Below are 26,418 nucleotides of genomic sequence, written 5' to 3'. Positions count from 1 at the left end.
AATAAATCTTTATTTAAATCATGCTTTCATTGTTTTAATGATAATTTTTACTTTTTCTCAAATTATAGAAATATTAAATGTTACCACTTCACAGCCAACAAACTATAAAAATAGGCTTAAAGAGAATTTATGGGAAACAGAATATCCTTTGGTTATAGTATCAAAGTCTTGGAATAATGAAAGCTAATATTTATTTTTAGCTTGAGTTTTTGAAGAAAAAGTAGAGCTATTGCACTCGCCCCAGCGTCGGCATCGGCGTCACCGTCACCGTTGGTTTAAGTTTTTGATAAAGTCAAATTATCTTTGTTACTGTCAAAGCTGTTGACTTGAAACTTAAAAGAGTTATTTACTATCAAAGTCTACACCAGGAGAAACAATCCCCATAACTCTGATTTGAATTTTGACAGAAATATGCCCCTTTTTAACTTAGAATTTTTTGTTAAAATTTTTGATAAAGTCAAATATCTCTGTTACTATCAAAGCTTTTGACTTGAAACTTAAAATACTTATTTACCATCAAAGTCTTCACCAGCAGAAATAATACCCATAACTCTGATTTGAATTTTGACAGAAGTATGCCCCTTTTTAACTTAGAATTTTTTGGTTAAAGTTTTTGATAAAGTCAAATATCTCTGTTACTATCAAAGCTTTTGACTTGAAACTTAAAATACTTATTTACCATCAAAGTCTTCACCAGCAGAAATAATACCCATAACTCTGGTTTGAATTTTGACAGAATTATGCCCCTTTTTAACTTAGAATTTTTTGTTAAAATTTTTGATAAAGTCAAATATCTCTGTTACTATTAAAACTTTTGACTTGAAACTCAAAATAGTTATTCATTATCAAAGTATACACCAGGACACAATTCCCATAACTCTGTTTAAATTTTGACAGAGTTATGTCCCTTTTTAACTTGGATTTTTTTTTCTGGCAAAGCTCTAATTCAGAGTCAAGCACTGAGAAAAGTCGAGTGCGCTGTCTTACAGACAGCTCTTGTTTCATATGAAAATTCATCTCTAAATTTTCCTTATTTAGTTTGAAGGGCCAGGAAGAAGATTGGAAACAACATGTAAAGGACAATGATTCTAATGAACTGTTACTGGCTAACTGTATATCTGCAGCAGCTTTCCTCACTTACTGTGGTCCACATAACATGGATACTAGGTAAGTTAATATGAGCCGTGCCATGGGAAAACCAACATAGTGGGTATGCGACCAGCATGGATCCAGACCAGCCTGCGCATCCGCGCAGTCTGGTCAGGATCCATGCTGTTCGCTAACAGTTTCTCCAATTCCAATAGGCTTTAAAAGCGAACAGCATGGAGCCTGACCAGACTGCGCGGATGCGCAGGCTGGTCTGGATCCATGCTGGTCGCAAACCCACTATGTTGGTTTTCTCATGGCACGGCTCATATGACATTTTACCCATTTTATCCAGTTATTGCCTTTTAGTGAGGTCTAATGAGGATTTCTTGATTTGGGCAACGTAATGGTTCTAACCCAAGATCAATATCATTTACAAGGTTGATAGTTTCTAAAATTGACCTTATCTAAAGGGCAACAGTCATTTTATTATAAAATGTAACAGCTATCAGGCTATTTGTGAAAGAGGTTGTTTTGTTATTGAATTAAACAACTTGCAGGTGACTAGTGATAAAAAGGTAATCAAACCAATAGTCGCATCAATCATGACATTTTAGTATCAAGTTATCATGGTTGATTTGTATCGTATCAAATTCACTGGTGAGGATTTTCGCACAGGTTCAAAGATATTTTTGGCTCCACCACTGAGTCAATACCAAATGCCCTCATTAATTATCTGACTGTATGCAGGGCCAGTGGATGTTACAATAAATATGGATTTGATAATAAATTTTGTCACTACTGTAGCAGGTATTTTGAATGGAATGTCAAATGATTATTTAGAAGCCAAAGCAATTTATAAAAGATTATATAAAAACATATGGTTATCAATGATAATAATCTCATACCTAGTAAAATGTAATGTTCATGTTCGTATTTTTCTGCACTGTTACAGGAAGCGTATGGGTGAGTTCTTCATGCAGGTGTGTGAACATCACGGTATGCCATTACCCAAGAGATGTCTCTTCAGAAACATACAGATGGTTGACTTCCTGTATACACAGGTATATCTCATATACTTCCTTGCCTTATGATACTATCAAACATCTTATACCTGATAAAGATTGTCATTGGAAATTTCGATTTTGTTACTCTAGACTTTTTTTATTTCTCCTATGTCTTTATTGGATCTTAGATCTATGTCGGCAGGAGACCACATACTTCAAATGGCGAAAAAAGCTAATCCAGTTGAAAATGGATTCATAATGAAAAAGCTGAAGGAAAATATTGTCTTAATTAAAGTTAATAAAAGGTAGGAACTCAACAAGTTAAGAATTTAATCTTTTATTTTGTTCCCAGCTGGACATAATGCACCTAGAGATTCTACGTCTGCCCACCACACCACTGATGCTGGAGAATGCTTGCTTCCTGATGCAAGGGGAGAGCATTACTGCCTGGCCCCTGGTCTGTGACCCCACAAGCAGGATCATAGAATGGCTCAGGTTCAAGATGAAAGATAAAGGACTGGTTGAAGTCAGATATACTGTAAGTATAGGAACTAAAACATATGTTTTCGAAAAAGTTACAATTGATATGCTATCATTCTGTATGAATGAAAACTAGTCGCATTTGCTGTAGATGTAAACACATTCTGTTACAATACTATCGGATAGACATTAAGCTTATGAACTGCAGCTGGGGCATATTGGTAGAGCATTGATCTATCTCTACGATTCAAATAAGGCAGCACAATAATGTATTATTTTGGTCACTGTCTAGTGCATGATATTCAAGTAAGGCAGCACTATAAAGTATTATGTCTTGTCATGATATTCTGTAAATAGTAGGGATGGGAACGAATACTGAAATCGATATTCGAATATTCGGTTTGCCATATTCGAATATATTCGAATATTCGATTAGTTTTAATGGAAGCTTTAAATTCTTATTAAGTGATTGGCATATACACAACGTATTCATTTGTTTAAAGCGTGGATCATCGTAAATAAGGCCAAAAAAATGTTTGTTTCAGGTAACCCGATCCTACAAAGCGAAACCCGCCGATCCTAGCGTTTTTTTTCACGATTCTGTCAGTATAATCATGAACATGTTTAACTAATTCAGTGTTGTAGCTTCAAAATGATACAAAAAATCAAAACGATTATAATTTAGACTGTCGCAATTTTATCTAAAAATAGCAGGTCGTCCCATTTAAACACGTGACGCGCTGTTGTATCACCGCCGCCATTTTGAAAAATTTCAATCGGCGTGTAAAAATCGTCGTGTAAAATGCAAGTAAGGCAGATTTAAACCTCCTTCAACATGAACTTGTGCATCAATCATACGTTTTTCTTGATTTTATTATTAACTACTTCAAAATTTAATTCGAATACGGCCGATTGCGGATGAAAACCGATTCTGCGGATGGTCTGAAACGTCGTAGAAAATATTGTGAAAAGATCGACAATATCTACAAGTTTGGTAGTGTTTTCGAAAAAAAAAAATTACAACTTGTTACATAAAACAGGCGTCAATAAAAATGAACAAAAGATAAAAAGATATCACATTTACGCCTAATACAAACTGTTAATCCGTAGCGATGACCCCAGGTAATTATGCATTGCAATTTTCTTGTTAATTGGACATCTTTTGACATGCATCTGACACATTGACGCCTGTTGCAAACTGTTAATAAGTAACGATGGCCCCTGCCAATTATGCATTGCTGTTTTCTTGTTAATTGGACATCTTTTGATACGTGATAAACTAACATGACATGGTTTTATTCTGTATGTCTGGTTCATATTGCCCAAAAACAAAGAAACTTATTTTGAAAAAAAAAAAAATACAATAATTTACGAATATTCGAATTTGATTTTCATATTCGAATATTCGACCGATTTTCGAATATTCGAATATTCGAACATTCGTTCCCATCCCTAGTAAATAGACAGCTGACTGAATAATTTTGAAAAGGTTTAAAACCCAAACACTTACGCAACAAAGAATCTTGAATGCGTAAAAAGTTTCTGTACTTGAGCTGTATAAAATAGTTTGAGTCCTTATATATGTATTTTTAAGGCCTTGTTTCCAATGTTTTTATATAAAGGAGATAATTATGTATTGACTCTCACTCAGTATGAAAAACTTAAGTTATGAATTTAGACTTACATGTTATTATTTTTCAGGAAATACGCTCACAATTGGAGAACTGTTTAGCAGATGGTAGCCCTTTGTTGGTCACAGACTGTGATATCCAGAAATTGGCCAAGGACTCTAGATTTAGATATGCCATACAGAGATGCTCAGACTTCATCAATGGCAAAAACAGATTTAAAATTATTGTAAGTCTTACAAGTTTTACTTGATTTAGAAAACAAGTGATTAACTGACATAGTTTTCATCAAATTTATGTTTTAAGCACAAATTAGTATTCATTGATATTGTCTTGACAGATACAAAACCTATCTACAGAAGAGTGTATCTTGAAACAAGTTTGTGTTTCTTTTACAAAAGTTATTGAATTTATTAAGTGGGAACAGTAATGTTTACTTTTTTCATAGCTTTTGTGATCAACAAACATTTTCCTGTGCAAAATCCATGTTCTTTTTTCCTTTTACATGATTGGTCAGGGTCTGACATGGCCAGATGTAATCTATCTACCTTATTTTTGACTTTTAAACCTGTCAAAAGAACATCTACATACTGTTTAACCTGTGTCTGTCCATGTGTAATACATATTCAGTGTAATTGTGTACTATATATTAAAGTTATTTGTTTTGGTATACAGGTTGAAGACCATGAAGTGGAGTGTGATCCAAGATTCCGCCTGTACCTGCACACCACAGTGGAACCCCACATGGTACCCCAGCAGCTGGCAGCCTACGCCTCTGTCATGTACTTCCAGCTGTACAGGAAGGATGTAGAGGAGGAATTGCTCAACAGGTTTATGGCTCATGAGAAATCTAGACTGGAAGATGAACAGACAGCACTAAGACAGGTCAGTAATCTGCAATATGCTTTTGTCGCCTTTAGCCTGTTGGCGGCAAGTAACTCTGCCTTTGCGACCAGTGCAGACCAAGAAGAGCCTGCACATCCATGCATGTTCATCTGCACTGTTCGCTATTCAGTCAGTAAATTTTCAGTGAACGCGCCTTTGAATGATAAATGGTACTGCCCAAATTGAATGGTAAACCAGTCGGTTAATGGATAAGGTAGATGACTTGGAAGCACTTGCCCCTCACAGCTATGAGTTTGAAACCCTTCTCAAGATGTAGAGTGCTGTATGTAAAAAATATACCCAGAAGATCAATGGTTCTACCCAAAGTCCTGTCCATGCCCTAAATAGTGTCCAAAGAGGCAGTTGTCTTCCTTCATTCAATCCTGAAAGTTATTATTATGTCTCCCCCAGGAGACATATTGTTTTTGCCCTGTCCGTCTGTCCATCCGTCCTTCCGTCCGTCCGTCCGTCCGTCCGTACGTCACACTTCATTTCCGAGCAATAACTGGAGAACCATTTGACCTAGAATCTTCAAACTTCATAGGGTTGTAGGGCTGCTGGAGTAGACGACCCCTATTGTTTTTGGGGTCACTCCGTCAAAGGTCAAGGTCACAGGGGCCTGAACATTGAAAACCATTTCCGATCAATAACTAGAGAACCACTTGACCCAGAATGTTGAAACTTCATAGGATGATTGGCCATGAAGAGTAGATGACACCTATTGATTTTGGGGTCACTCCATTAAAGGTCAAGGTCACAGGGGCCTGACCATTGAAAACCATTTCTGGTCAGTAACTTGGGAACCACTTGACCCAGAATGATGAAACTTCATAGGATGATTGGTCATGCAGAGTAGATGAACCCTAACGATTTTAGGGTCACTCTGTTGACTCATGCAGAGTAGATGACCCCTAACGATTTTGGGCTCACTCTGTGAAAGGTCAAGGTCACAGGGGCCTGAACATTGAAAACCATTTCTGGTCAGTAACTTGAGAACCACTTGACCCAGAATGATGAAACTTCATAGGATGATTGGTCATGCAGAGTAGATGACCCCTAACGATTTTAGGGTCACTCTGTTAAAGGTCAAGGCCACAGGGGCCTGAACATGGAAAACCATTTCCAATCAATAACTTGAAAACCTCTCGACCCGGAATGTTGAAACTTCATAGGATGATTGTTCATGCAGAGTAAATGACCCATATTGTTTTTGGGGTCACTCCGTTAAAGGTCAAGGTCACAGGGGCCTGAACATTGATAACCAGTTCCGATCAATAACTTGAGAACCACTTGACCCAGAATGTTGAAACTTCATAGGATGATTGAACATGCAGAGTAGATGACCCCTGTTGATTTTGGGGTCAGTCTATTAAAGGTCAAGGTCACAGTGGCCTGTTCATGTAAAATCATTTTTTGGAAATAACTTGAGAACCACTTGACCTACAATGTTGAAACTTAATAGGATGATTGGACATGCAGAGTAGATGATCCAATCAATAACTTGAAAACCTCTCTACCCAGAATGTTGAAACTTCATAGGATGATTGTTCATGCAGAGTAAATGACCCCTATTGTTTTTGGGGTCACTCCGTTAAAAGTCAAGGTCACACGGGCCTGAACATTGTTAACCAGTTCCGATTAATAACTTGAGAACCACTTGACCCAGAATGTTGAAACTTCATAGGATGATTGAACATGCAGAGTAGATGACCTCTGTTGATTTTGGGGTCAGTCTATTAAAGGTCAAGGTCACAGTGGCCTGTTCATGTAAAATCATTTTTTGGAAATAACTTGAGAACCACTTGACCTACAATGTTGAAACTTAATAGGATGATTGGACATGCAGAGTAGATGACCCCTATTTATTTTGAGGTCACTTGATCAAAGGTCAAGGTCACAGAAGCCTGAACAGTGACTTGAGAACCACTAGGCCAAGAGTGTTGAAATTTAGCGGGATGACGACATGCCAAGTAGATAATCCCTATTGCAGCCAACCATCAGTGTCTCTTTGACCTTCGCTCCTGACCCCTATTGACTTCTTGCCTATAGGACTTTGCATTGGGGGAGACATGCGCTTTTTAGCTCACCTGTCACAAAGTGACAAGGTGAGCTTTTGTGATCGCGCGGTGTCCGTCGTCCGTGCATGCGTCCGTAAACTTTTCCATGTGACATCTCTAGAGGTCACATTTTTCATGGGATCTTTATGAAAATGGGTCAGAATGTTCATCTTTGTAAATTCTAGGTCAAGTTCGAAACTGGGTTACGTGCCGTCAAAAACTAGGTCAGTAGGTCTAAAAATAGAAAAACCTTGTGACATCGCTAGAGGCCATAATTTTCAATGGATCTTCATGAAAATTGGTCAGAATGTGCACCTTGATGATATCTAGGTCAAGTTCGAAACTGGGTCACGTGCGGTCAAAAACTAGGTCATTAGGTCTAAAACTAGAAAAACCTTGTGACCTCTCTAGAGGCCATAATTTTCAATGGATCTTCATGAAAATTGGTCAGAATGTTCACCTTGATGATATCTAGGTCAAGTTCGAAACTGGGTCACGTGGGGTCAAAAACTAGGTCATTCGGTCTAAAAATAGAAAAACCTTGTGACCTCTCTAGAGGCCATATTTCTCAATGTATCTTCATGAAAATTGGTCAGAATGTTCACCTTGATGATATCTAGGTCAAGTTTGAAACTGGGTCACGTGAGGTTAAAAACTAGGTCGGTAGATCTAAAAATAGAAAAACCTTGTGACCTCTCTAGAGGCCATATTTTTCATGAGATCTTCATGAATATTGGTCAGAATGTTCACCTTGATGATATCTAGGTCAAGTTTGAAACTGGGTCATGTGGGGTCAAAAACTAGGTCAGTAGGTCTAAAAATAGAAAAACCTTGTGACCTCTCTAGAGGCCATATTTCTCAATGGATCTTCATGAAAATTGGTGAGAATGTTCAGCTTGATGATATCTAGGTCAGGTTTGTAACTGGGTCAAGTGCGGTCAAAAAATAGGTCAGTAGCTCGAAAAATAGAAAACCTTGTGACCTCTCTAGAGGCCATATTTTTCATGAGATCTTCATGAAAATTGGTGAGAATGTTGACCTTGATGATATCTAGGTCAAGTTTAAAAGTGGGTCACGTGCCTTCAAAAACTAGGTCATTAGGTCAAATAATAGAAAAACCTTGTGACCTCTCTAGAGGCCATATTTTTCAATGGATCTTCATGAAAATTGGTCAGAATGTTTTATCTTGATGATATCTAGGTCACATGTGCTCAAAAACTAGGTCACTATGTCAAATAATAGAAATAACGACGTCATACTCAGTTCAACACTGGGTCATGTGGGGATAGGTGAGCGATTCAGGACCATCATGGTCCTCTTGTTTACAAAAGCATTTTCTAGTTTATATTATGCTGTATGTCTTGAAACCAAAATGAAATATGTGTGTGTAATATGCTTGACTGAATGTGGCGTACCATGCATTTACAAGCCTCATGAACTTAAAAGTCAATGTAGGAATATTTTCTATGACACTATGTATTGTATGTTGTAGGAGAGACAAGAGAACATGGAGTTCCTAGACAAACTTGAGAAACAGATGAGAACTAACCTATCCAGTGATGTCAGACTCATGAATGACCTACAGGCAACAAAGAAACTAGCAGAACTCAAGAAACAGTATGATGAAACTGTTGAAACGTAAGATTTATTTATGTTCCTCTTTGTTCATTTAAAAGATCATTTTTAGCTCATCTGATTTTTTTGAAAAAAAATGATGAGTTATTGTCATCAATTGATCGATGTCGGCGTCAGCGTCAGCGTTGCCTGGTTAAGTTTTATGTTTAGGTCAGTTTTTCTCCAGCTATTGCTTTGAAACTTGCAACACTTGTTCACCATCATAAGCTGACCCTGTACAGCAAGAAACATAACTCCATCTTGCTTTTTGCAAGATTTATAGCCCCTTTTGTACTTAGAAAATATCAGATTTTTTGGTTAAGTTTTATGTTTAGGTCAACTTTTCTCTTAAACTATCAAAGCTATTGCTTTGAAACTTGCAACACTTGTTCACCATCATAAGCTGACACTGTACATCAAGAAACGTAACTCCATCCTGCTTTTTGCAATAATTATTTGCCCCTTTTGGACTTAGAAAATCAGTTTTCTTGGTTAAGTTTTATGTTTAGGTCAGCTTTTCTCCTAAACTATCAAAGCTATTGCTTTAAAACTTGCAACACTTGTTCATCATCATAAGCTGACCCTGTACAGCAAGAAACATAACTCTGTCTTGCTTTTTGCAAGATTTATGGCCCCTTTTGGACTTAGAAAATATCAGATTTCTTGGTTCTTGGTTAAGTTTTATGTTTAGGTCAACTTTTTCTCTTAAGCTATCAAAGCTATTGCTTTGAAACTTGCAACACTTGTTCACCATCATAAGCTGACCCTGTACATCAAGAAACATAACTCCATCCTGCTTTTTGCAATAATTGTTTGCCCCTTTTGGACTTAGAAAATCAGTTGTCTTGGTTGAGTATTATGTTTAAGTCAGCTTTACCCATAAACTATCAAAGCTATTGCTTTAAAACTTGCAACAGTTTTTCACCATCATAAGCAGAAGCTGTACGTCAAGAAACATAACTCTATCCTGCTTTTTGCAAAAATGATGGCCCTTTTTAGACTTAGAAAATCATGGGTAGGACAATATTTCTATTATACAAAAAAAATCAGATGAGCGTCAGCACCCGCAAGGCGGTGCTCTTGTTATCTGCCTTATGATTTAGAAAGACCCTTTTTGAGTATACAGTCATCAAAAAAGAAGTGTTTTGTTTAAAATTGCTTGAATTGTTGAACAAAGACAGATCAGAAGAAAATGTTGCCTTCATTATAAGGAAAGCCTGTGCTTTGATTCATTGTTGTTTCCATGTGTTGCCTTTTGGATCACAGAGTTAATTTAATGCTCCTCTATGGCATTGCTAAGGGGCATAAGGGTTGTTACACATTTCATTACCTGTCATATGCATAAACTTCTTTAATTTTTCTTGGTAGCATTCTGTACTTCAGTATGATCATCATTGTCTTAATCAGGCTTTTTAATTTTTGTCTTACAGACAAACCCGTGTTGAGATGAGTGAAGGTTCAATCCTGAAAGCTCGTGATGGATTCAGGTCCATTGCTCAGAGAGCAGCAGTATGTTTTGATGTGACACAGTACATGCGTGAAGTTAATCCTCTCTACCAGATCTCTTATAACAGATACCTTGATATATACGATGCTGCCATTAGCCATTCTGAAAGGTAATATTCATCTTAAAATACCAACCTGGGGGTAGTGGGTTCTAGCCCAAAACCTTCTCATATGACACCACTTCAGCGTTCTCAGGAAGTGGTTCAGGTATGCTGGAGTGTCACAACTGAGACAAAAGAAATTAGTACAAGCTAAAATACCACATTTTTCTTCACTGGTATGTATTCATATTTTATTAAGTTTAATAAAAATATTATTTAAGAATTTTGATTCAAAATGAAGAAAAATATTATAATGGCCATACATAATAATAGGAGGAACTGTGGAAAAATGAAAAGTTTTAACAAGTGTATTGTAGTTATGTCTCCCCCAGGAGACATATTGTTTTTGCCCTGTCCGTCCGTCCGTACGTCACACTTCATTTCCGAACAATAACTGGAGAACCATTTGACCTAGAACCTTTAAACTTCATAGGGTTGTAGGGCTGCTGGAGTAGACGACCCCTATTGTTTTTGGGGTCACTCCATCAAAGGTCAAGGTCACAGGGGCCCGAACATTGAAAACCATTTCCGATCAATAACTAGAGAACCACTTGACCCAGAATGTTGAAACTTCATAGGATGATTGTACATGCAAAGTAGATGACCTCTATCGATTTTGGGGTCACTCCATTAAAGGTCAAGGTCACAGGGGCCCGAACATTGAAAACCATTTCTGGTCAGTAACTTGAGAACCACTTGACCCAGAATGTTGAAACTTCATAGGATGATTGGTCATGAAGAGTAGATGACCCCTATTGATTTTGGGGTCACTTTGTCAAAGGTCAAGGTCACAGGGGCCTGAACATTGAAAACCATTTCCAATCAATAACTTGAGAACCTCTCGACCCAGAATGTAGACGACCCCTATTGTTTTTGGGGTCACTCCGTCAAAGGTCAAGGTCACAGGGGCCCAAACATTGAAAACCATTTCCGATCAATAACTAGAGAACCACTTGACCCAGAATGTTGAAACTTAATAGGATGATTGGTCATGCAGAGTAGATGACCCCTAACGATTTTGGGGTCACTGTGTGAAAGGTCAAGGTCACAGGGGCCTGAACATTGAAAACCATTTCCGGTCAGTAACTTGAGAACCACTTGACCCAGAATGATGAAACTTCATAGGATGATTGGTCATGCAGAGTAGATGACCCCCAATGATTTTAGGGTCACTCTGTTAAAGGTCAAGGCCACAGGGGCCTGAACATGGAAAACCATTTCCAATCAATAACTTGAGAACCTCTCGACCCAGAATGTTGAAACTTCATAGGATGATTGTTCATGCAGAGTAAATGACCCCTATTGTTTTTGGGGTCACTCCATTAAAGGTCAAGGTCATAGGGGCCTGAACATTGATAACCAGTTCAGATCAATAACTTGAGAACCACTTGACCCAGAATGTTGAAACTTCATAGGATGATTGAACATGCAGAGTAGATGACCCCTATTGATTTTGGGGTCAGTCAATTAAAGGTCAAGGTCACAGTGGCCTGTTCATGTAAAATCATTTTTTGGAAATAACTTGAGAACCACTTGACCTACAATGTTGAAACTTAATAGGATGATTGCACATGCAGAGTAGATGACCCCTATTTATTTTGAGGTCACTTGATCAAAGGTCAAGGTCACAGAAGCCTGAACAGTGACTTGAGAACCACTAGTCCAAGAGTGTTGAAATTTAGCGGGATGATTGGACATGCCAAGTAGATGATCCCTATTGCAGCCAACCATCAGTGTCTCTTTGACTTTCGCTCCTGACCCCTATTGACTTCTTGCCTATAGGACTTTGCATTTGGGGAGACATGCGCTTTTTTACAAAAGCATTTTCTAGTTTGATACAGTTTTTTCACTGATCAAAAGATCATCAGTATTAACCTAATCTTGTGGCTTAAGTTATATTATTATATTATATTATTTTCTACCAGATTTATGAACAAGAAATTGCTAATAATTCTGACATTTTAGTAAAAAATTAGCTTTAAAAATTTGTAGTTTTATAGAGAATGTCTGCTTTATGTTTCAGATCTGCAATTAAAGCAGTCCTAGAGAAAGTAACTAGCAGTGCCTACTACTATACTGCTAGAGGGTTGTTTGAGAGAGACAGATTTATCTTTGCTCTTCTGCTTGCAATTGAGGTAAGACTTGTAAATTACTCGGAAATGTCTTAAATTAATCTTATTTGTAGATCAGTTGTGTATGACCTTGGAAAACTGGATTTCTTTTCATTTTAAAAAATTGGGTTGATCATATTACATACTGAATTCTTCATATGGAGAAATTTGCAATATTTGGCTATAAAGCAAGGAAAATGAATGAGGATTAGGATCAAACAAAATTACATTATTTCATTTGTTACCTCCAGGTTGAAGACTCCCTAGATCGTCTTGGTCCAGGTGAGCGGGAATTCCTTATCTCCCCTGACTACAGTTCAGTGGTGATGCTCTCCCTTGGACACATACAGCAGTCACAGGAGAATAAGATAGCCCAGACAAAGAAGCCTTTTGATTGGATGACTGATGACCAGTTCCACAATCTACAAGTCCTGGCAACACATTTTGAATGGTTTCAGGTAAAACATGCATTTCAGTTAATTTGAGTGTAACATAACAATCATTTTAGATGTTGCCCTCACAATACAAGTTATAAGTAATTGGTAAATTTCTACAAGAATGATATTTAATGGTTTTGTAAGCTAAATCAGAGTCAGAAGTTAAGTTAATGCTTCTACCAGCTTACAGTTAGGATCTTAGGTTAACAAACTATTCATGAAAATGCCAGATACAGATTAAGGGCCTCTTTGGCTGAGGAGTGAAGGTTGCTGACATTGAATTTGTCCCTCACCACTGTGGGTGTTAAACCTCACTTCCTTTCATGTGAGGAAGCTGTTTGTTTTGTTTGTGGAAGACGTTGGTTCTGCTATTCTTTTGAAAGATGCCTGTCTATGCTTTAAACAGTGTCCAAAGGGGCACTTGAGGTCTTCTTCCGCTTTGAAAAGCTGAAAAATAGCCATATGACCTACTCTTGTGTCAGCATAATGTTAAACCCAACAAAAACAGAATCAGTATTGAGAAATAGTTATAACACTTATAATTACACAGTTTTCTTTAAGGTAAAAGGTTTATAGAGTACAGCTTAAAGGTTTTTATCAAATGATCATATGCATAATTTTATAGGAAATGTTTGACCGTATGCCAAAAGATGGGCGTGAGACCCAGTGGCGTAACCTATGTGAAACGGACAGTCCTGAAACCACACCTTTGCCAGACAAGATGGACGAGGTGTATAAACCTATGCAGCGACTGTGTGTAGTTCGAGCAGTCCGCAGTGATAAAATCATGCAGGCTTCTACTGTGTTTATAAATGTTGTTCTCGGCAAAAAGTAAGTCATCTTCATAGGGACTTTAAAATTTCATTTGATTGAGTACCTGGGTCCGAGGTTATAAAACTGGAAATCAGTCTTAACCCTTACCCTGCTAAATTTCTATAATGAACTTGTCCATCTTTCAATTTGGACAGTACCATTAACTGTTAAAAGGGGTGCTTACCAAAATATACTGATTGAATGGCGAACAGTGCAGATTTTGATCAGACTGCATGGATGTGCAGGCTGATCATGATCTACACTGGTCGCAAAAGCAGAATCAATCGTGTCCAGCATGATGAGGGTTAACTTCAGCAACTGATTGGTTGTTTATGAGCATACTTTTGAAATTGACCAATGACAGAGTTGCATTACTTAGACTGGTCTACAAACACAGTTTTATAACCTTGAGGTCTAAGGGACAGATTAAACTACTTGATGCTTTATAGTTAATTAGACACTGATTGAACACTGGTATGTAATTTCAAAGGTGCAGTCATATTTTATCATTTTTTTTAATCAGGATTTTATACACAGAGGATCTTTTACAATAAATCTAAAAAGAAATTAAGATAATTTTGTTTCTCAGTTCTGTTCTGTTTATTTTAGTATATAGAAAATTCCATGCCAGTGAACAGTCAAATGGTTGAACAGAATATTATTTTATTTACACCCACTTCCAAACAGAAGTTAATATAGTTTTATTTACATGTATACCAATTTTACAAAAGAACCTTTTGCAGTCTAGATTTGTTTCAATTGAGAATCCTTGTAATGCACTTCATCAGCTTTAGTTTGAACTCACTGCATTCCCAATAATGACATAATAATGATATGTGTATAATTTTAACACAAACCTTACTGTTTATTGTTTGTATTTTAAGATATGTTTTTTTTTGTTTTGAATGAATGATAACATTTTTGTTGGTAATATATTATAGTAGTTTGCCAGCACCTGCTGGTAGAAAGGGGTAAGTGATGGGCAGCAATCTTGTATATCATGTATTCATGTAGTGGGTGGGGTACAGAGTGTCGTCTGCTGCTGACTAATTGTAGATATGAGCTTCACCATGAGAAAACCAACATACTGCATTTGCGACCAGCATGGATCCAGACCAGCCTGCCAAACCGCGCAGTTTGGTCAGGATCCATGCTGTTCGCTTTGTTCCTATTGCAATTAGAGAAACTGTTAGCGAACTGCATGGATCTTGACCAGACTGTGTGGATGCGCAGGCTGGTCTGGATCCATGCTGGTCGCAAATGCAGTATGTTGGTTTTCTCATGGTGCGGCTCATTTATGTTGTTGCTGCACTATTAAAACTGGTTAGGGTCATTTGTGAGCACTTTCTTTGTCATTTATTAGCATATTTTGTCATGCTCTGTGGGCTTTCATGTGCAATGAATATGCCGTAACATTTATTGAATGTAATAATATGAGCCTATTCCTAAATTTCCTTGATTTCTTATGAAAATCTCCCTAGTTATGTCTCCCACCACACAGTGGTGTGGGAGACGTATTGATTTACTCCTGTCTGTGTGTCAGTCTGTCTGTCACAAATCTTGTCTGCACTCTTTAAGTCGAACATTTCTCATCCGATCTTCACCAAACTTGAACAAAATGCCAATAAGTCCTTGGCCAAGTTAGATAACTAGACAGATCGGCCCAGGCACTTCGGAATTATGGCCCTTGAAACTTGTTTTTGATAATCAAAGCACTGAAAGTCCGATAAGGCAGTTGAGGTCTTGGTGCATGGTTGTTTCATATACTACTATTCAGATGATTAGGCAGTTGTGGGAGACATGCGCTTTTCTCAAATACATATGTCAGTGAAATTAGTTCATAGCATAATAGCACCGGAGTCCAGTATTTCACAGTATCTAACATTAAGGGCATTTGTTTGAGTAAATGTAATTTAAAGACCTTTTTTAAAAAAAAAAAGAAAAAAAAAAAAAAACCTTTATGAGTGAATAGGGTGATTTGGATATATTAATCATCTCACAAGGATTTTTAATAGACCTTATTTGATTGTATTTGTATAATGAGGGAATTACAATAATCTAAACACTCCGGATCACAGGTTTAAATTCTCCAGCTTCTGACTGGCTGATTCTGACATTAATCCTTTACCCTGCTAACTTTCTATAATGAACGTGTCCATCCTTCAATTTGGACAGTACCGTTTACTGTTAAAAGGGGTGCTTACCTAAAAGATACTGACTGAATGGTGAACAGTGCAGATCATGATCAGACTGCAGGGATGTGCAGGCTGATCATGATCTACACTGGTCGCAAAGCCAGATTTTATCGAGTCCAGCATGATAAGGATTAATCCTGACATTGACCAATGAGGAACTGGTCTACAGATTGCATTGTTCAGCCCCAAAACCAGGTATGGAAAATAAAATACAATGTAGAGTTTTGCTCATATTTTAAGACCATTTCACTTTAAAAATACATACACTAAGATTTAAAATTCACCATAACTAATAACATAGTAGTTTAGATATCACTTATATTCTTGTCTTTAAGAATAAATGGTATAAAAAGTTGAGGATACGTTTTTGGGAAAGTTGAAGGGGCCCAAAGAATATAAGTTTTAAAATATACACCTTTACAAAGTGATGCTATTTTTGCAGTAAAAGATTGAAATATGCAATGAGAAATGGGTAATAAAAATATATAGTTCATACATACATCAGTAACATTTCATACAGAAAACTAACCTTAAAACATATTTCTTTTTTTTTTCAGTCTTTTGGCTATATCATCTCTTTTGTTAGTTCAGATAATTATTTCTTTAACCATCTTTCATTTAACATTACTCAGAAGTTTGAATATTAAAATGTTGAGAAAAAAATTGCATGCATCTTGTGTTAATTGGTGTTCTTGTTTTAAGGGTAGTTATATCATAAAAGATAATGTTAATATTGAAATGTTACTGTTCATTCCCAACATTATCAAGAGAGATAGCATGTTATATACCTACATAGTTTTCTATTTCTTAATAGATTTATGAGATTATATCATTTGTTTATATTTTTACAAGCTTTGATAAATTCTGATAAAAGGGATAATATTGTAGTTTCATTGCAGTTAATTAAAATTGAGCCGCACCATGAGAAAACCAACATGGTGCATTTGCATTACAGTCCGGTCAGGATCCATACTGGTCACTTTCAAAGCCTATTGCAATTAGAGAAACAGTTAGCGAACAGCATGGATCCTGACCAGACTGCGCGGATGCGCAGGCTTGTCTTGATCCATGTTGGTCGCAAATGCAATATGTTGGTTTTCTCATGGTGCACTTAATGATATCTTTTTCTGTAGGCTAGGTAGAGCTGTATTATGTAAATTTTCATGTACATTTTTGCCAGCTTTTAAACACACTTGGGAGGATTTTCACTTGGAATCAGTGTAGATACTAAGACAGATTGGAAATTTCAAAGAAGTTAACTAGATTTGTTAAAATAGTTCCCATTGGTAAATGTGCAAATGTAATGAAATTGCACATCAAGTTTAAAGAATAATTTCAACTGCAAAATACATTACCCTATCATCCACTATGTCCGTTGGCGCTTAAGGTGTCGATAAGAGGACAGTTTACTCTAGTTCGTAAAATTCAGTTCAGTGCAGAAATTGAGGGTCACTGGTAATATGTATCAGTGAATTTGACTGGATATCTGGCTTGATTTTAATATTCACTCTTCTCATCACCTGACTGCCAACATGAAAATAGCTCCAAGTGAAATCCCTAATAACTGCTAGGGTGCTTATGGGCATAGTTCATTTTTGTGAGATTTAATAAGTATGCTGAAATTAAACAAACTAAAAGACTGCCTTATCACATGTGCAGTTATAGAAGTATTTTATTTAAGTTGAATTACACTTGATTCAGAACTTATATATAGCCATACATATGTTCTGCTAGGAGAATATATAAAAGGGAAATTGCATTGGGAAAAGGCAGATAAGTGTTAATCTTCATGAAAGAAAATATTCATCACTCTGTTGCAATTACAAAAAAAATATTGAGGGTACTGTTGCAATTACTGAAAAAAATGTTGATTGTACTGTTGCAATTACTACAGACAATGTTGATGGTATTGTTCCAGTTATTAAAGACAATGATGGTGGTACTGTTTTAATTTCTAAAGAAAATATTGAGGATGTTGTTTCGTTTTAGTTTAAGCGTACTTATTCCCAAAATAAAATACAACCATTAATTCATATGTCATACTTTGATGAAAATCACACAGGAAAGAATATAAATGGTAGATAAGTTTAATAGAAAAATATTGATGGTACTGCTGACGTTTACTTAAAAAACCAAGAGGACCTCATGTTCTCATCTGAGTTGAGCATTTTGTAATGTCTTGCAATGTATTCTTGTTTGTATATGTTCTAGTGATAAATTTTTTGTTATGTATTTCCCAAGTATGTCTGAGTTGCTACCGTCTTGGTAAGATATTATGGTATTTTACAGTGTGCAGAATAAATATTTCAAATAGAAATGTTCTATTGTTTAAATGCTTGATTCACGAATTGAAATGTGTGCTGTGAACTATGTGCAGTTTGGCTTCTAGACAGGTTGGGGTATTGACAAAGTAAATATGTACACCATGGTTCAATTGCTCTTAGATGTGGCACATACCACTTTTTGTCAAAACAGTTTCATATTTTAAATTTGTTTTGTGTGATAATGATTATGATAGCAAATAAAAATTCAAAATTTTTCCAAAAAAGAAGTCTGTGGCTTTATAACATTTGTTCAGTTAGTTTTATTGTTAATGTCAGCTTACAACTTCTTTTTAAATATTGTTTATGAAGCTAAAACCCAGGCATGCAGTTCAGTATAATTTTGTCATCTCTAAGTTGCATGTAAACAATAGTCAATTCAGTTCAGTTAAATTGTAGTCTGGGTCCAAGAATTGTCAATTCTGAGTTGCATGTAAACAATATTTAGCCTATAGACTGGACCCAGGAATGTCAAATTTAGTTGCATGTAGACAATGTAGACAATACTGGGACTAGGCTCGGTCCAGTTTGTCTGTAGACGTCATTTTAGCTGCATGTAAGCAATACTCAGTTCAGTCTAGTTTATCTGTAGACTGAGATAGAATTTCCTAGGCATCTCTCTTCCTTCATAGTGTTTTCTGTGCATGCTGCATAATGCGTGTACTTAAATGATTCTTCTCAATTTTGGCAAATTTTCTGCCCATGCATGTTACATTTCTCTCCTTTCTTTACTTTTAAAGCAGAGCTTGAAGGAAGCTTGTAATGCATTAGACATTCAGTTAATTAAAATAGATATATTGTTATATATACATGTTTCAAATTTGATATAAATTGATGAGGTACTTTTATAGTCATAAAATGCATGAAATATTTTTCGTGTGGAAATTTATGAAGTACTTTAATAATATTAGCCTTGATATTTGTGAAGTACTTTTACAGTCATAAAATATAGGAAGTACTTTTTTGTCTAGTAATTAATGAAGTACTTTCTTTTGGCCATGAAATTAATGAAGCATTTTTGTAGTCATAATAGTCTTAATTTATAAAGTACTTCCATTCATATGAAACAGGTGAAGTACTTTCAGAATAAAGAAATCTTTTTCAAAATAATAAAATGTATGAAGTGCTTTCAAAATAATGAAATATGACTGTGTAGAACATTTTTGTCTAGTAATTAATGAAATACTTTTATAGTCATGAAATTTATAAAGTACTTTCAAAGGCATAAATTATACTAAGTACTTTTATTACCTTGTTATCTTGACATTCTCTTAGATCTAGAATATTGCCTTCAAGCTGTTGCTGATTTTAGATTCCCCAAACATGCATGGATAAACAGCATGCTCTAAATATAGTCTTTAATAAATATAATATGGTGAAGTAAAATGTCATGTTTGGAATTTTTTATTTTTGTTTTTATTTACTATTTTGAATGTTATTACATACCTTTTGCTCGCTGTTAATTAAATTATAATTTCAATGATCTTTTAATGATTGTTTGATAACAAAACTTGTATGGAATTCTGATAGAAAATATTTATTTTCAGGTATTATGGCGATGTAGGAATTGATTTACCAGCCTTGTTACGTCAGAGCTCTCCTATGGTTCCCATAATGCTAATGTATACAAGAGAAGCTGAAGTTGCAGTGAAAATGTTCAATGACTTTTCTTACAAGAAACAAAATAAAACCCTACAAGTGTCAATAACAGACAATAATCCAAATACAGAGCGTACTGCTAGAAAGTATATACAAAAAGGCATGGCAGAGGTAGGTGTTTGTCAGATTATGGTAACTTAAGTAACACTGAGTGCGTTCAAGTTCAAAAAGGCTTGACAGAACCAGATCTCTTAATTCATAACACATATCTAATATAAAATGGAAGTACAAGGCAAGAATGAAATATGTCTATACAATAGATTGTTTAATATCGGTCAATAATTAAGTTATTTTTTTTTAGTAAACACAACACTCCTAAATAAAAATGCCTAACCATGTTATATTCAGAAAATAAATATTTGAGAATTTAGTTCACCAAATATTTCGTAAGAGAAGAGGAAGACAAATATTGCTTATATTTACATGTATTTAAGTTGGCTTGGAATTTGTTTCGCAAAAGTATGTAAATACTATTTATCTATTACAGGGAATGTGGGTTTTGTTGCACAATGCCCAGAATGCACCTCAATTACTGCTGTCGCTGGAGAGTATACTGGAGGAAATATCTGCCTCCACCCCACCAGACCCTCAGTTCCGGGTGTGGATCTCGTGCCAAGCCATCCCAGAGGTCCTTCCTATCAGGCTTATACAAAACTCTGTCAGGACTATCCTAGATTCTCCAAAGGTTGGTAGTTTCAGTCTGACTAAGTAATTCCTATTAGTAGCATAGTTCAACGGCTATTGATGGTGTCTCAACCTTCCTAGATGTAACTTCAAAGCAAGCTTTAAAAGCTTGGTTATTAGATACAACTGTCGATGTCAATAGCTTACTCCTTAGGCACTTCTCAGCAAGGTTGAGTATAAGCTTGCATTAACAAGTGTTGATTGGTTCAGATAAAAGATTTGCAATAAAAATCCAATTGGAAATAAAATACGGCATGTGAATGGGTCGTTCAACTCGTTGAATATATTTAGTCAATTGAGTTCTATTGTAAAAGGTATATTGCTTGTTCTTAGTTAGTGTGAAATAGAATGAAATGGTGTCAAAACATTTAGATGAACTTAGAAGGTAATTGAAAAGGCATCAATGAAATTCAGAAAATAATGTTCATTAACCACAGTCTGGTAATTTATATTGCATGTCCTAATTATGACTTTCATATTGTAAAAGGCATTGTTGCTGTTTTCATAAAGTGTAATTTGCATGCTGACAAAAGCCAAGAAAAACACTCTGGTCCTTGTGTAGTTTTGTATTTTTTCAGGTTGCAAAACTCATTGATTTTTTATGCCTCCCGAAGGTGGGCATATTAAAATCGCACTGTCCGTCCGTCCGTAAGTCTGTGAATGTAAATTCTTGTCCCCGCTGTAACTCTTCCATTCATAAAGGGATTTTGAAATAACTTGGCATAAATGTTCACCATAATGAGACGACGTGTCATGCGCAAGACCCAGACCTCTGGCTCCAAGGTCAAGGTCGCACTTAGAGGTCAAATGTTAACATGGTCTGTTTCGTGTCTGGTCCATAACTCTGCCATCCATGAAGGGATTTTGAAATAACTTGGCATAAATATTTACAATAATAAGATGACATGTTGTGTGCAAGACCCAGACCCCTAGCTCCAAGGTCAAGGTCACACTTAGAAGTCAAAGGTTAACAGGTTATGTTTTGTGTCCTGTCCATAACTCTGCCATTCATCAAGGGATTTTGAAATTACTTGGCATAAATGTTCCTCATAATGAGATGACATGTCATGAGCAAGACCCAGACCCCTAGCTCTTAGGTCAAGGTCACACTTAGAGGTCAAAAGTTAACATGGTCTGTTTCTTGTCCGGTCCATAATTCTGCCATTGATAAGGGATTTTGAAACTTGGCATAAATGTTCCTTATAATGAGATAAGTTGTCATTCGCAAGGCCCTAGCTCCAAGGTCAAGGTCATACGTAGAAGTCAAAGGTGTTTCTTGTCTGGTTCATAACTCCCCCATTTATCAAGGGATTTGAAAATGATTTGACACAAATGTTAACCATATTGAGAAGATGTTTCATGCTCTTGACTAAGGCCTCTTAGGTCAAGGTCACAGCATGACATGTGATTTTTATGCCCCCGAAGGGAGGCATATAGTTTTTGAACCGTCTGTCAGTCTGTCGGTCTGTCCGCATTTTTCGTGTCCAGTCCATATCTTTGTCATCGATGGATGGATTTTCAAATAACTTGGCATGAATGTGTACCACAGTAAGACGACGTGTCGCCCAGGTCCGTAGCTCAAAGGTCAAGGTCACACTTAGACATTAAAGGATAGTGCATTGATGGGCGTGTCCGGTCCATATCTTTGTCATCGATGGATGGATTTTCAAATAACTTGGCATGAATGTGTACCACAGTAAGACGACGTGCCGTGCGCAAGACCCAGGTCCGTAGCTCAAAGGTCAAGGTCACACTTAGACATTAAAGGATAGTGCATTGATGGGCGTGTCCGGTCCATATCTTTGTCATCGATGGATGGATTTTAAAATAACTACGCATGAATGTGTGACACAGTAAGACGACGTGTTGTGCGCAAGACCCAGCTCCGTAGGTCAAAGGTCCTAAACTCTAACATTGGCCATAACTATTCATTTAAAGTGCCATCGGGGGCATGTGTCATCCTATGGAGACAGCTCTTGTTTTGCACATACAGCTGTGGCATTCTTGGGCCACTTTGGGGGCATTTGTCACCAATAGTGACAGCTCTTGTTTGAACTTTTTAAATTCATTTTGTTATGTTGTTGCTGTTTCACAGGTTATGAAAGACAGTATTGTGAGGTCGTTCAGTAACTTTGAGCCAGACATCCTGAAGCAGTCAACACGTGCTGAGTGGCCACTGATGTTACACAATCTGTGTTACTTACACGCTGCCATACAACTTAGAACAAGGTTTGGCTTTGGAGGTTGGAACAGTCCAGTAGATTTCCATCATATTGGAAACTTCGAAATTCAGGTAAATTACAGAGTACATATATCACATTACACAAAACACTATTAATATGTAGATTTCTTTAAAGTGGGTATTTTAGTAATGTTTGTGTATCAGCAGTCCTGTGTTGTTGGAATTGGTTCAGTACAATTTTGACCATTTAGTATTTACACCTGTTTTAGTTTTCTTGAGTCAAAAAGTTCAAGACAGAAAAAATAAAACTACAGCAGATGTATTACAGATTCACCCAAATGTAAGAAATCAAACATATCCTTAAAATTATTGTCTTAATATTTAACAGAAGTCTTAATCTTTTTGAGATTCTCTTTTCAGGAATCTTTGAATTTTATAACAAGTGAATTTAAGGACCAGATTATGTACACAGCACCAGACGGTACCCAGCAACCAAGGATTACATCTTGGACAGGGATAAGATACATGTTATCTGAGGTAAGTTTTTCTAAAAGGTTGTAATACTTTATATAGTGATTTACATGTAACACCATATTTCAGATACTGTATGGTTCACATCAACACATCTGAATGTTCATGTTTGCTCTTTCGACACCTATTCCTTGAAATGCTTTTTAGATCAGTCAAAGTGGTATGAGGAAGGATTGTTATTTCAGATTTTGTGAGCTTCGTTCTAATGGCAGGGTATTTCATTTCTGCCTTATAGAGGGATCACTACTTGATAAGGCAGTTCTTTATTTTGTATAAAATCAATCCACTCACTTAATAACATTATTTTGACATATAGTCAAACCTGTGTTAAGACCACCTCTGAACGGAGACCACCGGACCCTAAAAAACATACGTTTTGTTTCCCATTTTAACATTTACAGTGTATTCTAACCTGTGAAAAAAGTCCATCTGCCAATAAAGACCACATTTTGGCTCTTCAAAGGGTGGTCTTTATAGGCATGTTTGAATGTATTCAAAAATGATACTTATTAAGAAAGGATACAAGGAAGGAAGGAAACATTAGGACTATTTTTGTACCCCCCGACAACAAAGTTGTAAGGGGGGGTATACTGGTTTCAGGTTGTCTGTCTGTCTGTCTGTCTGTCCGTCTGGCCGTCTGTCCGTAGACGCAATCTTGTGCGCACCATCTCTCCTTATCCCCTTGACAGAATTTAATGAAACTTCACACAAGTGATCAGTACCAACAGTAGTTGTGCATGGGGCATGTTAGGTTCTTTTAGAAAATTTTTTTGCAGAGTTATGGGACTTTGTTTTTTTGTTACTATACTATATACATAGACACAATCTTGTGCGCACCATCTCTCCTCATCCCCTTGACACAATTTAATGAAACTTCACACAAGTGATCAGTACCAACAGTAGTTGTGCATGGGGCATGTTAGGTTCTTTTAGAAAAAAAATTTGCATAGTTATGGGACTTTGTTTTTTTGTTACTATACTATATACATAGACACAATCTTGTGCGCACCATCTCTCCTCATCCCCTTGACACAATTTAATGAAACTTCACACAAGTGATCAGTACCAACAGTAGTTGTGCATGGTGCATGTTACATTCTTTTAGATAAATATACTGCATAGTTATGGGACTTTGTTTTTTGTTACTATACTATATACATAGACACAATCTTGGCGCACCATCTCTCCTCATCCCCTTGACACAATTTAATGAAACTTCACCAAGTGATCAGTAAAAACATAGTTGTGCATGGGTGTGTTAGGTTTTTCAGCGACAAAATTGCAGAGTTATGGGACTTTGTTTCTTGTTAACATACTATTACATACAGTCTGCATATGCAATCTTGTGCATGCCTAATCTACCAAACCCTTACACACAATTTAATGAAATTCACACAAGTGATCAGTACCAACCCAGTTGTGCATGGTGCATGTTACATTCTTTAGATAATATTCTGCATGTATGGACTTTGTTTTTTGTTATACGTAACATACAGTCTATATCATACAGTCCACAATTATGCAATCTTGTGTGCGTCAAATTGCAATGTACTGTGTCAGTGCATGCGGGGGGTACATTCATCACCTTTAGTGATAGCTCTAGTTATATTTGGACTTCTGATTAGACCATTAGCTTCCATTGATCTGTAGTGATCAGCTGCTTAAGAAACTAATCACCAAGTAATGAGATGAATAAACTGCTGTTAGCTAACAATAAATGTGCTAACATATTAAATGGTGTAGTATGTTCATTGAATCTGTATCGTTTCCATTTTTGCCATAGGTTATATAGGGCAGTGTTTCCACAGATGTGAATAGAATAGATATTTGTTTTAATTTTCATCCTAGGTCATATATGGAAGTTACTCGACAGATGTCAATGATCAGCAGAGCCTGAGTGCTATGGTAGACTACTGGGTGTCTCCTACAGCAGTGAAGAAAGATTTTGAAGTTGCCAGATGTAAGTTATACATTTTTGAAAAATATTTGTAAGATTGAATTTGTAATGGATTAGTTTTATTGAGAAATACTTTTAAATATCACATCTTGCTATGAAATATGATGAAACTAAAATTAGATATGGACATTAATAGATCTGTTTTGAGATTTTTCTGCCATGAAAAATAGTGTAGGGAAGTTCTTAAATTTGCTTTAAGTACAGAAATCAGCAACTTGCAAAATGGATTTTTCATCTATGAATTTCAATTTCGGCAAATCCTTAAGTAAAATGTTTATAGACAGTAACAAATAGAATATTAAACAGTTTTGCTTTGAAAGAAATTGTTTGTATTTACAGTGAAGTACCGTCACCCTTCTGCCTTCTTTAATCCAAACATACGTCTGAACTCCCTTATCCAGGCCTTAGAAGGGATCAATTACCACTTCTTGGATGTTCCTGAGGCATGCCATATACATCCTAATGTTGAGGTAGGGAAAAAATGCCTTCCTGTATATATTCGTTGCAGTGTTTTTCAGAAATTTAGTACTTTAATTTCATTAGTAAATAGAAAAAGTAAATTCTGACAGTAGTTTTCCTCTTGCTGTTTATAAAGGAAGGTCGTTGACAGAATCTGAACCATAAGTTTTTTATCACCTCTCAAAATGTCACTATTTAATTTGGCTTTGCCAGCTGTCACCAGTTTTGTTTGTTAATTATAATTTTATCACTACGATTTGGTAGATTCTTAACTAATTTGGATGTTTATTTTAAATTATGATAACTTTACAGCTTTCAATGGTTAATTATGTAAGTAAAGAATTGAGAGAAAAAAGACAGCATACCCTTATGTTATATCCCTTGTCTTCCCTACCCCCACTGCTGTTTACAGAAATATATAACCTCTGAGCTCACACCTGCATACCCACTAACGTTGAAAAAAAAAAAAGCATGTTCGTTCTGTTATTTTTGGAAGGCTTCAAGTTATAAAATAACATTAGTATTAAGTATGCGCTGTAAATACAGTGTGTCCAACTGTACACAAGGTGAGCTTGGTTACATTGGTAATATAGATAACAGAAGTAGTTTGTTTCTAGTGGCAGAAAGAAACTTAGTACATGTAATATCCTTCTTTTATATATAGAGTTAAACTTTGTAGTAACTTGTATTTACACAGAGTTCAAG

At 36.2% G+C, this 26,418-nt stretch overlaps 1 protein-coding gene across 27 annotated transcripts in view; it reads left to right on the top strand.

Moving 5' to 3' along the window:
* Nucleotides 1-26,418, top strand: part of LOC123552894 (dynein axonemal heavy chain 5-like) — a 172,653-nt gene that overhangs the window by 134,156 nt on the left and 12,079 nt on the right. For 20 of the 27 annotated variants that reach the window (XM_053541364.1, XM_053541349.1, XM_053541350.1 and 17 more), the window contains 17 exons: nt 1,039-1,167; nt 2,042-2,150; nt 2,446-2,631; nt 4,275-4,430; nt 4,877-5,086; nt 8,636-8,781; nt 10,188-10,373; nt 12,388-12,499; nt 12,727-12,933; nt 13,538-13,743; nt 14,667-14,696; nt 19,789-20,011; nt 20,388-20,585; nt 22,680-22,877; nt 23,187-23,303; nt 25,146-25,257; nt 25,594-25,724. In XM_053541364.1, the coding sequence (XP_053397339.1) occupies nt 1,039-1,167; nt 2,042-2,150; nt 2,446-2,631; nt 4,275-4,430; nt 4,877-5,086; nt 8,636-8,781; nt 10,188-10,373; nt 12,388-12,499; nt 12,727-12,933; nt 13,538-13,743; nt 14,667-14,696; nt 19,789-20,011; nt 20,388-20,585; nt 22,680-22,877; nt 23,187-23,303; nt 25,146-25,257; nt 25,594-25,724 (2,656 nt within the window). Of the gene's footprint in view, nt 1-1,038; nt 1,168-2,041; nt 2,151-2,445; nt 2,632-4,274; nt 4,431-4,876; nt 5,087-8,635; nt 8,782-10,187; nt 10,374-12,387; nt 12,500-12,726; nt 12,934-13,537; nt 13,744-14,666; nt 14,697-16,362; nt 16,393-18,161; nt 18,186-19,788; nt 20,012-20,387; nt 20,586-22,679; nt 22,878-23,186; nt 23,304-25,145; nt 25,258-25,593; nt 25,725-26,025; nt 26,044-26,418 lie in introns of all 27 variants that reach the window. The other 7 variants (XM_053541365.1, XM_053541366.1, XM_053541363.1 and 4 more) reach the window with 4 other exon arrangements.

The sequence above is a fragment of the Mercenaria mercenaria genome, chromosome 4 (assembly GCF_021730395.1).
Source record: "Mercenaria mercenaria strain notata chromosome 4, MADL_Memer_1, whole genome shotgun sequence".
Taxonomy (NCBI): domain Eukaryota; kingdom Metazoa; phylum Mollusca; class Bivalvia; order Venerida; family Veneridae; genus Mercenaria; species Mercenaria mercenaria.
This window is presented reverse-complemented; position numbering and strand designations above follow the sequence as displayed.